Raw genomic sequence first — 23,785 nt, forward strand, 5'->3', positions numbered from 1 at the left:
TCTCCGGAAGTCGACAACAATCTCCTTTGTTTTCTCCACATTGAGAGTGAGATTGTTGTCTCCGACCCATGTGGTCAGTTGGCTCACCTCGTCCCTGTAGCTGGACTCATCATTATTGTGGATGAGACCCACCACAGTTGTGTCATCCGCAAACTTGACAAAGACATTGGTGCTGTGCTTTGGTGTGCAGTCGTGGGTCAGTAGGGTGAAGAGTAGGGGGTTGAGCACACATCCTTGGTGGGCCCCCGTGTTCAGGGTGATGGTGCTGGATGTGATGCTGTCGACCCGGACTGCCTGTGGTCTCCCGGTCAGGAAGTCCAACAGCCAATTGCACAGCGAGGTGTTCACTCCCAGCCGATCCAGTTTTTGTATAAGCTGCTGGGGGATGATTGTATTAAATGCTGAGCTAAAGTCTATGAACAGCATCCTTACATGTGAGTTTTTGGTGTCCAGATGGGTGAGGGCTGAGTGGAGATTGCATCATCGGTGGACCTGTTGGCCCGATATGCAAACTGGTAGGGGTCCAGGGCGGGAGGGAGGATGGATTTGATGTGCTGCATGACTAACCTTCATGATGATGGGGGTCAATGCAACGGGATGGGGAAGCCTTCTTTGGTATCGGGATGATGGTGGTGTCTTTGAAGCATGTGGGAACAGCAGCTTGGCTCAGGGAGGTGTTAAAGATGTCTGTGAGGACATCAGTGAGTTCTACTGCACAGTCCTTCAACACACGACCAGGTATGTTGTCCGGGCCCGCAGCTTTGTAAGTTTCCCCCAATAAACCTTCCTTGTTTAATTTTACTTTGTTTGAATGTTCTGGTTATTCAACTTGGTGATGTGGAAAACCCACACCCCTGGTTCTGCTACAATATGCAGTTAGCGCGAACCATTTCTTTTGTAGGTGTGAAACAAGGAATAGATTCAGTAACACACACAACAAACAGCAGTTTCACAAAAAATGAAAATCACTCATATAATTCACTCATAAAAAAATCTACCTACAATTTACTGACTGTTTTGTACCCACCAGTGGTGTAGAATTATGACCCACAATATTTCAAGGAGTTGACAGTATTGAACTGTAAACCAGGTTAATGCAAATATTTTATCAGCCAATCATGCAGCAGCAACTAAAGGTATTCATGCATGCAGACATGGTCAAGAGGTTTTTTTCAAAGCTGTATTTCAGACCAAATGTTAGAATGGGGAAGAAATTTGATCTAGGTGACTGACTGTGGAATGATTTTTGGTGCCAGACAGGGTGGTTTAAACCAGGTGGTTTATCTCAGAAACTGCTGATCTTTAGAGTTTTCAGAGAATTGTGTGAAAACAAAAAACACCCAGTGAGCAGCAATTCTGCGGGCAAAAACGCCTTGTTAATCACAGAGGTTAGAGGAGAAGGGCCAGACTGGTCAAAGCTGACAGGAAGGTGACAGTAACGCAAATAACTACACAATACAACAGTAGTATGCAGAAGAGCATCTCTGAACACAATGCATTAAAGTGGATAGGCTACAGCAGCAGAAGACCAACAAGTCTAAAAAATAAGTCTAATAAATACCTAATAAAGTGCTCACTGAGTGTATATTAGGAAATAGTCCCATCATTTCTGAAAGTGCAGAATTATAGGGTGGGTCAAGCTTACTGGTGCACCCACAATTCAGTAGCAGGGCATCACCTACACAATAAAATATTCAGTGTTAGATCAACTCTTGCAGAGTGGTCTCGATTGGACTTTTAACACTGAATATTTTACTGTGTGCATATTGTACGCATCTATTCGGCATACACCTATAATTCTCTGAGATGAATGCCTATTTTTTTAAAATGCAGTTCTAATTCATATATACAGTATGATGACTGGGATTCAGACTAATTTATTACTCTTGTTAATAGCTTGAAAACATTTTGAAACCATCTGATTTCCTATAAAATATGCAAATGGATTGTATGATTAAAAAAAACATTAAGTTAAAAGAAAGTTTAAAGAGACATAAGCGTGACAGTGCAACAACAATTAATTCTGAGAATATCCATTAATCATAGTGAAGCTTGTTGCTTTTCATTTTGCATTTAGCAAGGCGTGCTTGATAACATGTCTTTCAAATGAAAACATTTGCCCTTTTCAGCCTCCCAGAAAGGTTGGCGAGGAAGCGCTGCATGCTGGCTTGAAAATCCAAAGGACAAATGTCAGCTACTTCAATCAGGAAGCAGCGGTTGCAAGTGGATCTAGGTCTCAGCCTTTCGTTCTCACAAAGCCGTCTGTCTTGCCAGAGCTTGGAGGGAAGTTGCTGACCGTTGATCGACAGGCAGAGAATGAAACCCATTCAGGCTTAGCTCTTGGCTCATAACAGTAGTGACATTTCCTAATAATGTGCATTAATAAATAATTTATTTGCAGTAAAAAAAGGGGAAGACCTTGTGTGAACAACAACGGACACCCTCTCTGTTCTCTGAGCCATAAATGCCATCTTGGGAGGGAGCAAAGAGCAATTAGTGTTTGGACAGCATTCAGCACTTCAGTGCTAAGTTTAATTAAGCAAAATAGGGACTCATTGCACAGAGAAATCTCTACATGCTTAAGTAAGGGATCATTAGCCATATATGCATAACTAATTGTCTTTGGCTTCCCCTAACAAAATGTGTCCTGTTGAGAGCATTGTAAACAATTTACAGATGACAAATGACTTAAATCCCATTCAGTTCAAAGCCATTTTCACATAATGTAAAATGCAGTAAAAAGGAATTCATACTTGGCACAAATTTTTTTTGTAAAACATCCTGCTTTCTCTTTATATGGGAATGTATTAATTGGTCAAAGGGAATAATTCAAATTCTGTCTATTATATATTTTTATTATAGTTTCTCAGTCATCTATTCAGTCATCTATAAGGCCACTAGCAGAGCATTTTGTTTGGGCTATGTTCTACCCCATCTAAAGAAACTGTCCCCTGACCAATCAGCTCACTGGGAAAATGGCACCTGTTGTATTACTGGAGGTTCCCGTTTATGGAAGCATGAATGATTCCGCAATAATCATGATTCAAATTCAAATGTTCAGTTTGTGTTTTCATTTTCAAGTTAATGCAGACCTACAAACTTTATCTGATAAATTGAATGTCCATTTGACTTTCACTTTAATAAACACTAGCCTACATGTCACAACCCTCTCATAATTAAAATATAGTGGAAACCATCAAATCTGTAGCCTACATCCATGAGGGGATGAACCAAACGATTGCTATCCCAAGTGCATATTTCATACTAGCCTGCTCAGAGTTTCTGTTTTTTAACTGTAGGTCCCTTTACTTTGCTGGAGGTAACTATGCAACTGTTTGTGTTCAACTGCACAGCTTAATGAATCTTTACCATAAGGCAGAGATTTTCCAATGTTGCACACAGAGCTGATTATCTGGTCAGTATACAGACTTTAAAGACTCACTTACTCACTGTCTGTGGTACTTACTTCCCCAGAGCAAAGCACTCCAGTCTCACTGTCACTCCCTTGGTAGCAGTTACTGTCACTGGAAAATGCACCTCAATTTTGGGCTCGTATTCTCCCATTATACCTGCCAAAAAAAACATATTTGACAAATTACGAACAAATGCAAAACATATTGCTTGTGTGGCTATGCACATTTATTATTTTGCAAAGGATCATAAAGTAGGCCACCTGCTGTTTATCATCTGAAATTGTGCATTACAACAGGTATACAGAATAGGATTTTATACTGGAAAATCTGGTAGCTCTTCAAAGATTGTTCTATTCACCCTACACCTGTGAGCAGGATCCTTTCACTCATCTACTCACTCATGTCACTGTTACTACTTTGGTACAAACCATAGAGAAGCTCAGAATACCAGCTCTTTGTTATGAACCAATTAGGAGCTCGTATGAATGCCAGGTCTTTGTTACAAGCCAATGAGGCACTTGCCCGAGTACCAGTTATTTGTTGGGAAGCATGTCTGAACAAGAGCTCTTTGTTAAGAGCCAATGAGATTTCTCTGCAGCTTGGAAGGTAGTGGTGAGTGGCGGGAACAGTGGTTCCTCAGTAAATCACAAGGTTAATGGGAAAGCACATTACGAACACATCCAGCATCTGGGCTCACTCACTCCAGCAGTCCAGGGGACCTGTCTGCTCTGTACACCACCTGGCTCTTTTAAAACATCTGAGAATGACCACTCATCCCAGATAGGGGTCAGGGTGGGGGACAGGGGGCAGGGGAATTATCCTTTTGTCTGGTGTGAATGAGTTCCAACAGCTGCATTTTCATTTAAATGGAAAAATCTAATCTGACAAAAAGATATAAAAAAAGAAACTATCCAGAGACCCATTTCAGGGATCACAGTGTTTATCTGAAAATAAACCAAATACGATGGCTGCAACACATTAGCACACTTTTCTAAAGTAATATCTTATCAGCTCCGGTTAATTTTTTTCCTCATCTACTGAGCAGAAAAACTGGGTATGAATATGTTACCAGGGCTGTGTTTCCCGAAACCTTCTTAATGCTACGTCGTTCGTAAGTCATACCTTAAGCTGTACCTTAACGTTTCAGCATGTTTCCCGAAATATTCTTAGCTAAGTATACCTTCTGTGAAAATTATGTATAGGCTACTGTTACCAATCATTATAAATGCAATGAAGTATTCCTGCAGTGTTTTTACATTTAATTATTTATTAAATATATAAACCACCTTTATAAATTTCTGCAGTAACCACTACTTATTTACAGTACCTGGCTACCTTTATTTAAACCAGTGTACTCCACCAATGATCTATATATTTGACTAAACCGATCAAATTTAAGGAAACTCATCTCACAAGCTGTATTCCCTTTCCAGATGGTCTGTAGTCTAAAGTACCAGCTGATAGCTGGCACATGGGGAGACCTGCCCTTTCCTAGAGTCATTAGGTGGACATCCTCCTAATTCACAACTCCGCACTTACGGCCACGCTGATGCGGACACAGGGTTATCTGGACCTAATGAGCCATCCTGAAATCTGCTCGAAGTGCCACCTCCCTGCTGACATGCCAGCCACTGGAGTTTTTTCTAGCTGAAATGGGTTCATTATGTCACTGGACATGTAATAGTACAGGACATTGGATTCCTAGGTGGGGCACTGACATTGTACCCTTGAGCAGAGGTACCTAACATGAATTACTTCAGTAAAATATCCAGCTGTAGAAAAGATTATACATTATGCAAAAAAAGTATTCACAACGCTTCATTTTTCCCACATTTTGTTATGTTACAGCCTTATTCCAAAATGGAATAAATTCATTTTTTTCCTCAAAATTCTACACACAACACCCCAGAATGACAATTTTTTTGAAACTTTTGCAAATTTATTAAAAATAAAAAACTAAGAAATCACATGTACATAAGTATTCACAGCCTTTGCTCAATACTTTGTTGATGCACCTTTGGCAGCAATTAGTCTTTTTGAATATGATGCCACAAGCTTGGCACACCTATCTTTGGGCAGTTTCGCCCATTCCTCTTTGCAGCACCTCTCAAGCTCCATCAGGTTGGATGGGGAGCGTCGGTGCACAGCCATTTTCAGATCTCTCCAGAGATGTTCAATCGGATTCAAGTCTGGGCTCTGGCTGGGCCACTCAAGGACATTCACAGAGTTGTCCTGAAGCCACTCCTTTGATATCTTGGCTGTGTGCTTAGGGTCGTTGTCGTGCTGAAAGATGAACCATCGCCCCACTCTGAGGTCAAAAGCGCTCTGGAGCAGGTTTTCATCCAAGATGTCTCTGTACATTGCTGCATTTATCTTTCCCTCAATCCTGACCAGTCTCCCAGTTCCTGCCGCTGAAAAACATCCCCACAGCATGATGCTGCCACCACCATGCTTCACTGTAGGGATGGTATTGGCCAGGTGATGAGCGGTACCTGGTTTCCTCCAAACATGACGCCTGGCATTCACGCCAAAGAGTTCAATCTTTGTCTCATCAGACCAGAGAATTTTGTTTCTCATGGTCTGAGAGTCCTTCAGGTGCCTTTTGGCAAACTCCAGGTGGGCTGCCATGTGCCTTTTCCGTCTGGCCACTCTACCATACAGGCCTGATTGGTGGATTGCTGCAGAGATGGTTGTCCTTCTGGAAGGTTCTCCTCTCTCCACAGAGGAACACTGGAGCTCTGACAGAGTGACCATTAGGTTCTTGGTCACCTCCCTGACTAAGGTCCTTCTCCCCTGATTGCTCAGTTTAGACGGGCGGCCAGTTCTAGGAGTCCTGGTGGTTCCAAACTTCTTCCATTTACGGATGATGGAGGCCACTGTGCTCATTGGGACCTTCAAAGCAGCAGACATTTTCTGTACCCTTCCCCAGATTTGTGCCTTACAGACAATTCCTTTGACTTCATGCTTGGTTTGTGCTCCGACATGCACTGTCAAGAGTGGGACCTTATATAGACAGGTGTGTGCCTTTCCAAATCATGTCCAATCAACTGAATTTACCACAGGTGGACTCCAATTAAGCTGTAGAAACATCTCAAGGTTGATCAGTGGAAACAGGATGCACCTGAGCTCAATTTTGAGCTTCATGGCAAAGGCTATGAATACTTATGTACATGTGATTTCTTAGTTTTTTAATTAGAATAAATTTGCAAAAATCTCAAACTTTTTTCATGTTGTCATTATGGGGTATTTTGTGTAGAATTTGGAGGAAAAAATGAATTTAATCAATTTTGGAATAAGGCTGTAACATAACAAAATGTGGAAAAAGTGAAGCGCTGTGAATACTTTCCAGATACACTGTAAGTCACTCTGGATAAGAGCATCTACTAAAGCCTAAATATACCCCCACCAGTCTGGCTTCAGACCTGGCCACTCGACGGAGACTGCACTCCTCTCTGTCAACGAGTCCCTTCAGGCTGCACGAGCAACCTCTCTCTCCTCTGTCCTGATCCTTCTTGACCTCTCTGCGGCGTTCGACACGGTCAACCACTCCATCCTCTTAGCCTCCCTGGCATCTACAGGGATCTGTGGCACAGCCTTAGAGTGGATCCAATCTTATCTCTCTGGCCGGTCCTCCCAGGTGTCCTGGGCTGGAGGAGTGTCAACCCCTCGCCCCCTTGTTACAGGAGTCCCCCAGGGCTCAGTCCTTGGACCCCTCCTCTTCTCCATCTACACGAGATCCCTTGGCCCTGTTATCTCTGCTCATGGCATCTCCTATCATTGTTATGCCGATGACACCCAACTCTTTTTCTCCTTCCCCCCATCAGACACACAGGTCTCTACCCGTATCTCCGCCTGCCTGAGAGATTGTACTCTTCAAGGGTTCTGAATTTCTGTATGTTTACACTAGGACTCGGAACTGTACTGTCCTCTCAGGTCTACTTTTGCACTTGTTCTTGTGATTTGATTTGCACTTTGTTGTACGTCGCTCTGGATAAGAGCGTCTGCTAAATGCCACGTAATGTAATGTAATGTAATACCAAGCAAATCCATTGTGTTCATTAAGAACAGACTTTGAGTATGCACTTATGGAACTGAACAAAGTGGCATTCCAAAATTATTTGGCATCAGCTATGTTATTCTGCTGCTTGAGGACATACTCCTGTGATGATTGTCATATGCTGAATATTTTTTTAACCATTTATCTTTATGTAACATGTAAGTTACAGTAACTATGATTTTTTTTTACTTGGATTCATTTGCTTTCCAAGAGTGTGTGTGCTTTTCTACAACCCACATTTTTGGTGGTTTCTGATCTATCTTTAAAACAGTGTGGAGTTCATTCTGCACCAGAAAAACAAAAAACATATATTTTAGTCGACATTTTCTCCCCATCTAAGGCAAACACAAATACAAACTAGAAATTCCAATTGCTGAGCGATCACAGAAAAAAAGCCTCCCCCCGCCTGCCCTTCCACTGCCTTGGTTTGCTTTTCTTCCCAATGCAGTCTAATTTCAATATTAGTCCCTTTTATATTGCAGACCATGACTCACCACAGGAGAACTATGCCTTGTAAATATGTAGATATGTCCTGTCCAGATTTAATAACCGGGCTATATGCATTTCAGCCACTTGCACTACGGAATAGATTTGGTGCCAACCATGAGTACATATGGATAATTTGACCTATATACAAGTCAGGTCTATAAATATTTGGATATTGACAAAATTATTGTTATTTTAGCTGTCTACCACAGGGTATTGGAGTTGGAATGAAATAATGAATTGGAGCTCAAAATCCAGACTTTCAGCTTTAATTTGAGGGTATTTACATCTAAATCGGGTGAACAATGTTAGAACTACTAGAACTTTATATACATAGTCCCCCCAATTTTAGGGGCTCAAAAATAATTGGACAAATTAACAATCATACATTAAATAGTATTTTTTTTATACTTGGTTGCATATCCTTTGCATGCCATTACTTCCTAATATCCGTGATTTATCAACATTATCTGGATATGTTCTTTTTAGGTTGTCGATACTAATACTTGAATGGATCACTGTGGGAACTGGGGGGTGGGAATAGATTCAGCTGTAAATTATGCCGATACAGTGTAGAACACATTTGTTGGCTAAATGGCTTTAAGTCATGAAGGGTCCAAGGTATCAAATGAGCTTCAAACCGTCATGCTGCCGCCAGGTACGCTACTGAACCCAATGGAAAATTATTCAGGAGAAACAACCCTTGAAGTGCATATCTGACAGCATGATGGTATGAGACTCATTTGATACCAAGGACCGTTTAAGCCATTTAGCCAACAAATGTGTTAAACAACTGAAATATGTATTCAAATGTATAACAAATGTGTATTTGTAACCTGGAAATAAGATATGCAGACTCTGATGTCTGACTCTGAGTTGGTAACGGACATCAGGAAGTCAGTAAATCATCAAAGACATAAAAAGCCATTTAAAAAATGATAATTTACTCTGATGTTAATTTGTCCTATTATTTTTGAGCCCGGCGGCACGGATGGTGCAGTGGGTAGCACTGCCGCCTCACAGCAAGGAGGTCCTGGGTTCGAATCCCCGTCGGCCGGGGCCTCTCTGTGCGGAGTTTGCATGTTCTCCCCGTGTCTGCGTGGGTTTCCTCCGGGAACTCCGGTTTCCTCCCACAGTCCAAAGACATGCAGGTTAGGCTGATTGGAGAGTCTAAATTGCCCATAGGTATGAGTGTGTGAGTGAATGGTGCGTGTGCCCTGCGATGGACTGGCGACCTGTCCAGGGTGTATTCCTGCCTTTCGCCCAATGTATGCTGGGATAGGCTCCAGCCCCCCTGCGACCCTGTTCAGGATAAGCGGGTTCAGATAATGGATGGATGGATGGATTTTTGAGCCCCTAAACTTGGGGGAACTATGTATAAAAAGGGCTGCAATTCCTACACCATTCACCCGATTTAGATGTATATACCGTCAGAAGCTGAAAGTCTGCACAAAATTAGCAGGAACTTTCTTGAACACCTAGAAAAAACATCACATCATGAACTCACCGATCTGTGAGTTCAGAGATCGCCTGTGTCCTCAGGGATCCATCGGCACCCTCATGCATCTTTTGGGATTGCTCCACTGGAAATCAGTTCACAAACCAAGTGGTTGCAACTTTGTCCAATATTGTTAACAGAGAATACTAATTTTGGCTGGCCTCACAGCAGCTAAAAATATGTTTGCGCAAAGGTGGAAGCCACCACACTTTGGTCTCATTGGGTAAATAGAGTGCTGAAGATTATTTGTATGGAGATGTCAATCGCTCAGATATACGGAGCGGGTCAAGGGAAGTAGGATGCCTGGCATGCAGCAGCTGCCAGCGTTAAATCATTATTGTAATCTTGGGTGTGGTGCTCCTTAGCCCAAGGGGTGGAGGGGGTCACAGTGGGGGCCACAGTGGGGGCGAGTGGGGGAACAAAAGAAAATAGTTTGGTTTAAAATGTTCTGTACCAAATTGCTTTAAATACAAAGATTTGATTAAAAAAGAAAATAATCTCGCAACCACCAAGCCCAATTCAAGGGAACTTCTTGGCAAACTCAAGATGCTTGGTTTTGTTTATTGTGCTCAGTATAGGCTGTCTTTGTGCCACCCCTCCAAAGTATGCTAGTATGGAGTTGCCATTTTATGTTTTTTTAGACTTGAGGACACAAAGACACAACTGATCTCTGCAATTCTTAAACTGTGATCCTTGGGTTAGTTATGACCTTCCTCACTATCTTCCTTAATAATATGCACTTGTATCCTCTTCCTGGCAAGTTTGCAATTTATTATCACCCTTTCAGTGCTAAGTGGTATGTTAAACTTGTATGTATTTGTACCCATTACCAGACTTTGTATTATACCCATTTCTACCCATGACAGTCAATTACCATCGGACCATTTTAAATTGACAGTTCTTTGGCTTTTCCCACGCCAATAGTTAACAAAAACCTTTTGCATGCTTGTTATGTCATTTTTATACTCTAGTGAAACAGGAAGTGATGTAATGATACAATACAGTTCCTTTAGACTGAGATGAACTAAATTAAAGTAAAATTGTATTGCAATTTTTACCATAATTGTTAGGGGTGCCAATAATTTTGGCACCAGTGATTTTCAGAAACAATTTTCAGATTACTAAATATTGAACCATGAGAGTAAATTATTGAAATCAAAGCATATAGTTCTCTCGTATGCTTGAAAATAAAATATAGAGCATTATCCATGTTGTTGCTGATATGCAGCCTTTTTTCTCTATTTTTATTAAGAGTGCCAATAATTCAGGAGTCCAGTGTATGTACACAAGAGCTGAAACATTTTATACCCCCAAAGAAATATCGCTTTTAAAGCTTGCTTTATTGTGTGCCATTGTAATCTGAGCTGAAAGTGAGTTCCATCTAACCATGGTTCGATATAATACTATGCATTGCTTTGATTGTGTTCTAGAAACTGTGAGAGACCTCTGGTAGCATGTCTGGTTGGGTAGGTATGTATGTTTGAGCTGAATGTGATTTGACTATACAATTTGGAGATTTCAAAACATTAATCTTTCTAATAAACACTGCTGAGCTATATAGTACATGCATCTTTACATGGCTCTATATTCTTTACTTTGATAATATAAATTGTAAATGGCAGGCATTCATATAGCGCCTTTATCCAAAGCGCTGTACAATTGATGCTTCTCCATTCATACACACACTCGCACACCAACGGCGATTGGCTGCCATGCAAGGCGCCGACCAGCTCGTCAGGAGCATTTGGGGGTTAGGTGTCTTGCTCAGGGACACTTCGACACAGCCCGGGCGGGGGATCGAACCGGCAAACCTCCGACTGCCAGACAACTGCTCTTACTGCCTGAGCCATGTCGCCCCATAATATATTTCATGAATTCAAAACCAGGTTGCAACCACAAATAAAAAGCACATTTTATTATATATAATTCCAGGGTGTGCTTTCATGTGTGTGGAAATGTTACAGATGCCCAGGCTGGATCTTCCCATCGTAATTTCTCCTAGATTATGTATTACATCTGCACATTTGCAGGTGCTTTAGGCTTCACCTTTAGCAAAGGATAATAAGATTTAACTGAGCCTTTTTGGGCCAGTTTCACAGACATGGATTGAGCCTAATTGTAAACTAAATTCAACTTTGAATGGCGATTCTCCGTACAAAACTCTATTTAGTCCATGACTATGAGCTAAATCGGTGTCTTAGCCAAGGCTAACCGCAGACCACAGACCTGTAATTCATTTCAATATGCTGGACACTGGCATCCAAGCGTCCCATAGAAATGCCTGCATTTAACTATATTTTTACTGCTCTAGCTCTCCCATCGTCATCAGATGTTATATATGAGGAGTTTGGTTCCAAAACGCGATAAGCAGCATTTAAAAAAAAAAATTGAGTTACCACCAAAATCAGTACTGTATTTCGTCACAATTGATAAGCCCATATTCAATTTTCCGCAAAACGCGATATTCGCCGTGTTACACTGTCCTGTTTACTCCCTTTTTTTCCAAACCGCGACAAACGCCAGTCCCCCTTTTCTGCAGAACACAACAGATCCACAAAACCAATCACAGCGCACCATTCCACTTCGTGTAAACAGTAATGGCGACGCCCTGTATGCAGCCGGCATCCTAGAGCGTTCTCTGATATAAGTAGTGATTAACAAGAAACAATAAAGAAACATGAATAATTTTGACAGCATTGATAAGCCTGTGGTGGCTTCTGCTGTGGGTAGGAAACGTAAGCCTTCGAAAAAAAATCATATTTGTGAGGAGATCAAGACGATGAGGCATGAGGAAAAATGCCGGCTGTCAGTTGCACTCATACAAAAGGTTCAAATTTCTGTCACGCTGACACGTTGACCCCAGGGGAGTCAATCTATTCGACCAGCAAAATCCCAATGAAGTCAGCTACTCCCTGTATCACACTGTTTTTCGACACCACTTCAACCCTGGATTTGGCCATCCAGCTACAGATGCCTGTTCTTCATGTGCCAAGTTTCAACTTAGAGTTAAGGACCCCAGCTTGACTGAAGATGACAAACGTAGGGAGTCAGCATCTTACATTTTGCATAGACGACGAGCGTGGGTGTTTTATGATTTGTTGGGGAAGGTAGACCATGATGCAGTGACTGTCTGCTTCGACATGATGCAGAATTTGGTGCTCCCCAGAACCCCCATCGGTCAGGCATACTATTCCCGACAGCTTTACATGTATGTTTTTGGGGTTGTTGTCCACCATGGGAAGGGCAGTAGGCAAGCCTTGGATGATGTCCATCTCTACACATGGATGGAGCTCGAGAATAGGAAAGGTAGCAATATGACTGCTTCAGCTCTGGACCATTGTTTACGTGAACAGTTGTGTGGTGCTGTTCACCGCGCTCAAAGGCTGCGATTGTTCAGTGATTCTTGTTTTGGTCAAAACAAAAACATGAATCTTCTATGCTGTTTGCCTTGATGAAGGAGGCATTTCCGAGGATTGATGCCGAGTATGTGTTTCCTATCAGGGGGCACAGTTTTCTGCCAGTGGATCGTGTGTTTGGAAGGATCGCAAGAAGGATACTATTCTCATGCTGGAGGAGTCTTATGAGATCTTGCGAAATCATGGTAATGTCCACATCTATGGGCAACACTGGCAGGCTTATGATTTCAAGGCAGAAACACAGGCTTTTCTAAAGGCACAGAAGACATTTAAGTTAAGTGAGGCAAGAATGCTGGAATTGAAGAATGACAAAATCGGATTCAAGGCTGTGTATAACAGTGAATACTGCCATCACTCCATACTTAAGAGAGGGAAGAAGTGGGCAAGCTTCAAGCCAAGTCTGCTTCCCAGTGAAAGCACGGTGAAAAGCAAAAAGAAAAGATGTGCTGAACTTGCTCTCCGAAATCGGTGTGAGTGACGATGTGCATGCCTTCTATGATGATGCACTCTCACAGTCACAGATGAATGATGTTGACTGTGACAGTCATGAAGAATAGCTGCCCATCGTGACAGCCTTTTGAGAGTGAACATTCACTGGGTTCTTTATGAATAATACCTTATTGAATGCTTTTGAGTGTACTTGTCCAGAATCAGTTTTCATGTAATGTGGTGAATAATATTGCAGAAGGCAACACAACAAATTCAATGTGTTAAAAATTAATGTGATTTTCTGTGGTCTAATACAAGGGATATCGTCATGTATTAGTGTTCTTTCTTACAGTATAGTTCTACTGTTGCACAATTGTATACAGAAATATTGTTTTTATCAATGCAATGATTTGTATAATGCACAAGACAACACAATTAATTCAATGTGTTCAAAATGAATGTTAAAAAAATCAGCGTATGCAGCGTATTTATAGCATACACTACACAACTAAATGTAACATGGCTAAGATGAATGCAATTTTGGAAGTTGAATGTAACGGGAATGTGATTTTGGAAATGTCATGGTCTAATATATGTGATATTGTTGTTCATGTTCTTCTTGTTCATGATGAAATTTTGCACTTTTCCACACATGAGCAATGTTTTATTGATGTAATTGACTGTATTTTTTGGCCTAGTGGCCCAATATTAGACAAGTATTTTCCAGGTTCAGAGGCTGTCATATGTAGATCAACTTACTTTGTTGTTTGTAATTGTATTTTGCACAGTTTCAATCTGAAATTTATTTTTTGTATTGATGCAATGGATTTATAGCAGTTTGGGGAAAAATGTGTCATGGATTTATTGCATTTTGGAGATCTGTTTTTAAAATAAATCTTTAAATATTAAAATCTGGATTTGAATTTTTAATGTTATTATAACCTCAAGGTGCTATATGAAAGTTTGAAACAGAAAATGGTGGTTTTCATCATACCACTTTCTTGGTGAAGAAAACACATTTTTACTCAAATTAATCAAAATTGATTTATAGCGTTTTGGAACCAAACTTTTCATATGGTGATGCAATCATTTGTCACTTCTGTCTGATTAATTTCCAGGCACTACCTACCTTGTCGTATTTTTCCCAATTTGGTGATTAGTTTCACTTTGGCTATCAGGTAATCAGTAGCCTTGTGCTGACTACTGATTCCACTTGTCTGCCGTGTGTGGTCTGGTTACCGATGAAGGTCAGCTGCATGTCTTTCTATTTAATTGGGGGTATTTGTTTTATTTTTCCAATTCCCATAGCATGTTGTTTTTATTTCTCATTTGTGTACTATGTCAGGTGTGTAACTGACGAGTCTCAGTTACCTGTTGTGTCGAGGTTTATGGGAGCTGAACAAGCAGCAACTCTTAAGTCATTTTAGGGTAGTGTCATGGTGGGAGGTTATTCCCGTGGTGACCGCTAGAGGGCCTAGGATCATTGTTATCACCTGTTCCTCATTTGCATTAGGGGAATGACCTCCCAGCAGAGTATTTAAGGCCAGTTTGTATGAGCCTCAGTGCTTTTGTGTTACTGTTCGCTGTAACACCAAGCCGGTAAATGCACACGGTAGACTTGAGGTTTGAGTCAGGTACTGTGCAGGTGTGTGTTCACTTATCCAAACTTCCTAACAAGTTATTCTAAAAGGTAGGAAGGCGTTTGGTGTGGTTTTACCAACGCCTTCCCTAAGGGTTTATTTTCATCTTTTATTTTGGGCTCGTGTGAGCCGGCGGTAGAGGGACGTTGTCCCCGGTAAATGTATTTTGGTTTGTGTTTATTCCTGAGCTGCGCCTCATGGTTTTTGTTTAGCCTACGCTGTTTTTGGCTAGGTTGTATTTTTATTTCATTGCCCCTGATTGGGCACTCTCTGTGCTCGTTATTCGGCACAGTTACTGGTCGGTATACTCGCCCTGTTTTCAAAGGGTCGTTTTATTTTCTTCAGCCATTTTGGGCCCCTTTTCTGTTTTCCCTATTAAGAATCGCCTTCGGGTTTGTTTTTGTTTCTCCCCCCTGTTACGGGAGTTATTCTCATTTTTTGTCCCACTTATCCCTGTACTCCGCCCCTGGGATCTAGGAGGGGTTTTATTTAGTCGCACTTGGTCCTCCGCTCAAACCCCACCCTGATAGGTAGTGAGGATAGTCATGCATTCACCTTCACCTTTTATTTGGTGCAGGAAGACAGGATTCCTCTGGGAATTGAGACCCAGTTAGTAGCTTCCTTCTGTCTAGGTCAAGTGTTAGAGTTTTGAGTTTATTGCATCCCTTTTCCAATGCTCTCATTGGCTGTTCGTCCACATAGGTTATTCAGCCTTGTTTAAAAGCTACCTTTGGGAAGGAAGGAGCTTTAAAATGTCCTTCCTGTGAATGTCAGAACAGCTGAGTCTCTGATCACGTGCAGACTGAAGACTCATCTCTTGAGGCTGCAACTTCCCCCCCACCTACCTCACCACCATGATTAGCCTTGTGCATGCCATAGATTATAATGGCACTTATATATAGTTATATATAGATATTGTTGTGTTGTATTGTATTGTATTGTATTGCTGTACTCTGGGTATTCTAGCTGCCAACCGTGGTATGCTAGTTTATAGGTTGATGTATTCTTCAAGGGTTCCAATTCTATCTATATGGTCATGCTAGGACTCGGAACCGTACTGTCCTCTACGGTCCTCATCACACTTGTCCCTGTGTTTGATCTGCAATTTGTTGTACGTCGTTCCGGATAAGAGCGTCTGCTAAATGCCTGTAATGTAATGCAATGTAATGTAAAGAAATATATAAAGATGAAAAATAATAAATAAATGTTTAATTGCATCTGCTAATCATATTGGGCCTGGACATCGTTCTATCCTATGCAGCACTATCCTATTTAGTGATACAAATATTCATCATACAGACACTGCACCCTTACAAAATTTGGATGCTATAATTGTATTCCTTGTAAACCCCCCTGTTATCAAAATCAAACTATGCCCTTGTTTACATACCCTATTTAGGAAAAGCAACATATTTCTTGTTGCCCACCCAAATAATCCAAATGCCCACCCAAAGATGACATGCTAGTAACACCACTGATTCTGGAGCTGCCTGTATATTTCATAAGGAAAATTTCCTAAATTCCTTGGTTTCCTAAATGTTTTACTCTTGTTCTCAAATACCCTGGCAGAGTCCATTCTGAAGCTGTTGTGTATATAGTTGGTTTGCTCTCTTCCTCAGCTCCTCAGCTGTGCCAGTTTATAGCCTATATGCCTTTCACCAAGTGACTTCCATATGCAGTGGCCTTTTTCTTATGTTCTGGCGTTTTGTGGCCTTTTGGCCTGACATCCCTATTATGTTTCTGCAATTTAAAACTTACAAATCATGTACAGATACACTTTTAGGTTTTTGCTCAATTAAAAATATATATTCACATATTACAGCAAATATTTTCACCCAGAGAAAAATGTCTTTGCTATGACAATTGGTACCGTTCTAGGACATTTCTGTCTAAAGTGAATGGGAATGATTCATTTGTACAATTTCAAGCTTTCAAGATTGAGAGAGGAGGTATAGATGTACAACATCTTGAGGTCTCGTAATTGTACTAAAGATAAGCTCCTTATGATCACAGGTTATTTAAATCCCAATGGGGATATTCATAAAACTTTTCTTCCAGCACTGAACTCAGCGGAAGTAATGTGACTCTTTTTGTTGAGTCTTTATTGATCAACTTATTCAAAGTTGCTTTCTCCCACATTCTGACTAGTTTCATAGATATAGACTATGTATGTGACATTACTCTCATCAAAGTCGTAAAGATTACATTAAGTACTCCTGACTACCAAAAACCAATCCAATACAGTTAGCAAGCAACATGCTGGTTAGCCATGGGATATGTCAAAAAGCCAGCTCACTAGCACCAATCCAAGGTATTTTTTTAAATACATTTTTACAAGAATCATGTAACTACATCTAGGTCGTAGATCCAATATAGGTCAGCATACAATGTATATAAGGCAAATCAATGCATATATTGTTTACTAGTTACCATGAATCAGCATTTTATCTTTACGTTGCTTAGAGGAATACACACATTCAATGGCCTGCCATGGTGATATACCCCGATTTAAGTAAGTAACTCAGCTTCATCGTACAGAAAACCCAGGGTTAACATTTAGGTTAGCTCAGTACCCCGTAATCTTGCTTTGTAGTACACTCCCCCAGCTCCATACTCAACATAGTTTGGCCAGCTGAAGCTATACTTTGAAAGAGCTGGTAGTTTATCATTTCAAACTGGTCATAGCTGGTTTTTCCACCAGGGTTGTCCGCATTCTGAGAGAAAAGAGACAGACATTTCTTATGAAGAAATCCATGTTTAAAACTTTTTTTGTGTATAAATAGAAACAAAACATAACCATGATTCAAATGTCTGTTTCCCTCTAGGAAGTATTTTGGTACTGTATTTACTTCCGGAAACAGACTTTTCAGCTCTATAATGATAATTCAGGCTCCTCGTGAAGCTCACATATGCTACCTGGTGGTGGTTGTGTGAACAACAAGCAATTACTGTGGAAAAAAGAAAGAATATACAGTAAATCCTCTAATTGTGTCCGGGATTCTATTTGATTCTATCGGATAATAGCCGGGGGCGTGGTCGATTCGGACAAATAAAGGCCAGCCTCCAAATACAAGCCGGGGTAATATTGCCTACCAGTAGGGTTATCAGTCCATGAGCACTAGAAGACATTGTTTTATTTAACTCAATGAAATAAAATAACTCTTCTTAATATTTTATATTGTTGGTTATTCCCAGCCTACGAATTTAATAAAAAGTAAATCAGGCAAAATAAAAAATTAACTCAATTTAGGCTACTTGGCTACTTAATAAGGTTTCCTTGTATTTACAGTGTAAGGCGGAAATGATTACAATCTGGTATTGTCACTCAGGGCGCTGGTCAACCCCAGGAGCATACACCATTAACCCCCACCATCTCCGCACCCATACGGGCAGGAGCTTGTGGGGGAAGACTCAGGCATCTGTTTTCTTGAGAAGCTCTCTTGTCCTAGGAGTTACTCAGGCCTCCAGCCGTAAAACTTGTTACGACAGGGGCAACATCCTTTACGGCACGGGAAGGTTTCAGAGGGCACGGCCTGTTGGGCCCATTATTCCCTTCGACCCCCTTTTCTTACTCCCTCCCTCTCAGATCTCCGTCTTGCTCAGTCACTAAATGATGTGTACAGCACTGGATGTTTCATGACAAAGTCAGTTTAGATAATATTCATGTTTGGTATTATTCTGATTGTTTCCGTGCGACTGGTGCAATGGTTTCATTTCTGCAACAGCAAACCCTGGACATCATAACCAACCAGGAACCAGGGAGAAACTGTGTGGAGCTCTGCCCCAGTGAAAGCCATGTGCCTCAACCCCCCCTGCGTTTCCTGGGGAGGCGTGGCTCCAAATTCCAGATGGGTGACCCATTTTTAGGGTTAACATCAAAGGCCAGATTTTGGATTTAAGGACAGTAAACTAAGCAATTTGGGGAATGCAATCAGACTCCCGTGCACACCGTGCACGTAATTTCTATGTACAGGGTGTCTGTAGCCAGACTCCCATATGTAGCTTTTATTACCAGGTATGACTTTTAAGACTCCGTCATTTGGTTTCCTTTTTAATGCTTTTATATTGTATTTGGAACTAGTGTGTAATTACGTATGTAACCTGCCTGGTAAAATAAATTGTTAAAACTTGATCTGTGTGGTTTCGCTTACTGACACTCAATGTTATACAGGGAATGCTTGGTTTACCCCCTCGAACTGGTCTAGGGAGGATGAATATTTACGCTTAATGTATCACAGCGTATAGCACCCGTAGACCTATGATGGTAAATCCCTCGCCTCCGCGTGGTAGTTCATTCATGTCGAGCACAGCCGTAGCTATGTTGGTCTGCTTGGGTCCCTAGGCTGTAAACAGATATACCCGAGAGTAGCTATTCCTGCGACCTCTGTAATGACTACAGATAGCTAGTCAGTTCATGAGACGTGCATATAACACGCAATGTGACATGCGGTGGTACCAGCAGAGGATTGTTCAGCGAGTTCTTCTCAGTACAGGATTCCTATAGCGATCAAGTCAAAATTATAAATAAGACATCCACCAAATGTGGACAACTAACCTAAATTATTATTCTTTTTTTTTTAAAGATATTTTTAAGGCCTTTTTCAGCTTTATTGGACAGTATAGTATAGAGAGACAGGAAGAATGGGAGCGAGAGAGAGGGAAAGACATGCGACAAATGTCGGACGGTCGGATTCGAACCGCCAACGTCGCGGCTCGCAATGAGCATGCGGTCAGTGCTCTACAGGCTGTGCCACCGAGACACCCGTAAATTATTATTCTAATGGAGTCAGATAAACGAAGGTGAATGTATTGGCCCTATTGTGGAGATTCTTGGTCAGCCCGGACCAGTAAAGGGCGGAAGGCAGAGTGGTACTAGTGCCTTTGTATCGTGGTTTATTTATTGGCTGATCTAGAATCTCCGCATAGGGGCCACTAATTTTTAACCCTATTAGTATTCTTTCAGCAACACCAGAAGGACAAGCACACTGATACCTTCAGCCCTCCCTCGCTAAATTCCGTTGTTGGGTTAGTGTGGGGTTTTACAACAGCACAGCGCACGTTCAATGAATGAATGAAAGCGGCTGCCTTGGCTCGCAATAAACAGACGGGTGGAAATCCCGACACTCTTTCAACTACATAAAACTTAACAGTGAATGATCAAATACCCCCCAGATCTCGGTGCCCATCAGTCCCAACATTTAGCAATAGAATCAAACAGTCCAAAAGTAAATTTAAATCATAAACCAAAGCAAAAATCTTTTGATAGCCTATCAGTATGCTGCTCCAAACGAAACCCATGTCTCACAATAAAACGCACTTTAGGAAAAAAAGATCCTTAACTTGCTGTTATCTACGCTAATTTGTTATTGTTCATGAAGGCGTGTCTGGCAAGTTGTTATTTTATGGATTCTGGACTTGCATGTCATTTATTGTGTTTGAGAATATTTGCAATAAACTAAGTCTGTTAAGACTGACACTATGACTTACCAAACGGTGTTCCTGATTAGCCTACACTAATTGATTTCTGAACGGTTACAGGAAGTGTTGAACAGTGTTGGCCCACTTTAAGTGTAGCCTTTTACTTTATTTCTAAGAATAAAATTCTACAACAGAAGCATAATAAGAAATGAAGGCCTGCCTCGAATACAAGCCTGCCCCAAATAAAGGCCTGTGCTTTGTGCAGCCTAAGTAAATAAAAGACCCCGGCCACAATTTGAGGATTTACGGTATGCAAATTTGCCACCGCCTGACAGATCTCCTGAGGAAGAAGTGCCAGATATAACACAAAACCACTGTATTTACCAATGATAATATATTTTTTCCTGATCAGGAGTATTATTTTCTCCATACTCATAGACATTCATATGCTACCTCTTGTCTGGGGCTACAAATGCATAAATCCAGATTTAAAAGCAAATACAAATTAATTTCACACAGGCAACCGTAACTTGCTTAATTACTAATGCTCAGTCTTATTAATGGCAGAATGCAAGGGTGGGAGGAAATCTCACTGATCTGCTGTGCAATTCACCATGATCCTCAGAATCCAAGAGTGTTAATCTGGTGTGTACGCAAGCAGGTCATGTGGCATTGCATAGGTGCGTAGGCCTGGGCAGGTTGTGTGGCATGGCATGCGTGTGTATGTGTGGCGTGGTTGTGTGTGTGTGGGCAGGTTGACTGACAGTCTGCTCGGTGGAGCTCAACTTAGTGAACCAGTTGCAGAAGTTTTTGTGATATATATTACACTTTACATTACATTAATGTACATGAATGACATCATAGGTAGACCTGTTAACCTTTTTACAGTACAAAACATTTTCAAGGTAACCAGCTGGCAGTAAGCAGCCCTTCCACAAATAAACTGGGGATCCTGGTAAAAGCTCTCAAAGCATCAGAATCTACAAATCATCCAGGCTCCTGTATGACAGACACAAAAGCTACACATGCATCCCACAGACTGTGCGCCATCCATCCATCCATCCATCCATTATCTTAGCCCGCTTATCCTGAACAGGGTCGCCTATCCCAGCATACATTGGGCGAAAGGCAGGAATACACCCTGGACAGGTCGCCAGCCCATCACAGGGCACACACACCATTCAATCACACACTCATACCTATGGGCAATTTATACTCTCCAATCAGTCTAACCTGCATGTCTTTGGACTGTGGGAGGAAACTGGAGTACCCGGAGGAAACCCACACGAACACAGGGAGAACATGTAAACTTCACACAGAGAGGCCCCAGCTGACCGGGATTCGAACCCAGGACCTCCTTGCTGTGAGGCGGCAGTGCTACCCACTGCACCATCCGTGCCGCCCTACACTGTGCGCCACCAAATGGATATTATACAAGACCAAAATTTCATTTTGATGCAAAGACCATTGATTTGGTTAATTAAGGAAGGACTGTTTGAATCTATTCCACATCCTCTGTCCTCCTCCCTAACCCTCCAAACCATACTGTTGAGAAAAAAAAAAAACACCAGCACCGCTATCCTACAAGAGCTTATAGAACTCTCCATATATTCACACAAGTAAAGAACAGCACACATGAGGCAGGCCTGCTTGTTACCACTACTTGACTGAAGATTGAAGAAGTCATTAGCTCAGTTTCTGCAGGTAACCTGCTGGAGCATGGTGAGTTGAGTGGACATAATAATGTTCTGTAATTTGTTCTGCTGGCTGGCCTGTGTATAGACTTTTCTTCTTCATTTTTATTGTTTTTACAATGAGTCGAAACGGGTTAATATGACACCGTGCCGAGAAATACCATGTTATACTCAGGAGTATGGACTCATATTAATAATTTAAGGAGTAAGGATTGTAGGCTACCCTACTGTGTGTTCTATGTTAACATAACCCAACATTGTTCCAGGGGGGATTGGCCCCTGCTAATCAATTGTAAATCGCTTTGGATAAAAGCACCAGCTAAATAACTAATGTAATGTCATGGATCAGCCTCACCGTCTGTCTTCAGTGTCAGTGGCGTGGGCAAGCTCAGGACCCGGGCATTAGTCGCCGTGTTTTTCACCAGGCAGATGTAGCTGCCCACATCTGATGGCTGCACCTTGGAGATGTACAGATTCCCTGTCTCCTGGGAGATGAAACGTCTGCTATCTTCAGCCACGAAGGAGGGCAACTCGTTGAACACCCAGATGTATGTGATTTCTGCAGGAGCACACAGCATAACACTCAGTGTATTGTCAACTCTGATAGAGTGCCTTACACTTGAGTACATATTGCACTCATATAAATGTTATACATGTCACTGTAAACTGTCAGAGTTACTGGGTAAAACAGAAGGGAAGCAAATGGGAGACTTGGTTTACCTCACTTGACTAAAGTCCCATCCACACAAAGAATTAGAACTTTAACCATAAGCATAACTACTGTATAACAATAATGCTATGAGCATTCACACTGTATGTGATGTGTCTTAACAAGCAACAATGACTGTATGATGACAATGTTCAAAGGCTTTGCAGTTACATGTCTGCTGACAGGGTCCATCCAGAATGGGAAAGGGGCAACATGGTAAAAACATAAAACTCTAAAGCCAGGTCCTTCCTTAACCTGATGTATAGAGCTTGGACAGATATGGCAATATGGCAGAAACTTTGCTTCGTCAACACTTCAGAGACGTGAAGAACGAAGGCCACTTAACAATCCACAGATGATAATGATGTTTTCGTGGATCATGGAGGCAATGTGATGATTTAAAACATTGGCAGTGCAATATGAGCCAGACATTGCATGTTTGAGACAAATGAAAAGGAAGCCATATTTGACTTAAATAGATTGAATCTGTGATCTGTGGAAAGATTGCACTAAAATAGTGGTTACATATGATAAATACATTGATTACATAAAATGTACATATCTGTGTGTGCAGGCATGCATGTATGTGTGTAAGCTTCATTCTAATCCAAGTGCTGTGGTCCCTGTCTATCTGTGCCAACTTACAAGGATGTGTGCATATTACTGGGAATCTCACACAACAAGTTGAAGGACTTGTTACACTTTGTTTATAGACATGATTTCATGGAAAATCAAAAAACACAAAACCCTTCATGACCAATGACTAAAACTATTGTGTTAAAAGAACCTGTCACGTTTCTGGTCTGTCTCACCATGTTTTATGTTGATTTATGTTTATTTATGTTGTCTTAGTCACGTAGTGTCTTATCATGTATTATGTTGTCTAGGTTCGTCATGTTGTTTAGTTATGTTTCGTTACGATTTATTTTCTTGTCATGTTTAGTTATGTCTCGTTACGATTTATTTTCTTGTCATGTCTAGTTATGTTTTCGTACGATTATATTCCTGGTTATGTTTAGTGATTA

General features: G+C 41.3%; 1 protein-coding gene across 1 annotated transcript in view; it reads right to left on the reverse strand.

The window, feature by feature from the left end:
* The window catches only part of LOC133133178 (contactin-5-like), a 175,338-nt gene that overhangs the window by 116,026 nt on the left and 35,527 nt on the right, over positions 1-23,785 (reverse strand). Inside the window, exons 4-5 of the mRNA XM_061249245.1 lie at positions 22,407-22,610; positions 3,467-3,569 (exon numbers count right to left, since the gene is read on the reverse strand). Of these exons, the coding sequence (XP_061105229.1) occupies positions 3,467-3,569; positions 22,407-22,610 (307 nt within the window). The remainder of the gene's footprint in view (positions 1-3,466; positions 3,570-22,406; positions 22,611-23,785) is intronic.

This window comes from Conger conger, chromosome 7, assembly GCF_963514075.1.
Source record: "Conger conger chromosome 7, fConCon1.1, whole genome shotgun sequence".
Classification (NCBI taxonomy): domain Eukaryota; kingdom Metazoa; phylum Chordata; class Actinopteri; order Anguilliformes; family Congridae; genus Conger; species Conger conger.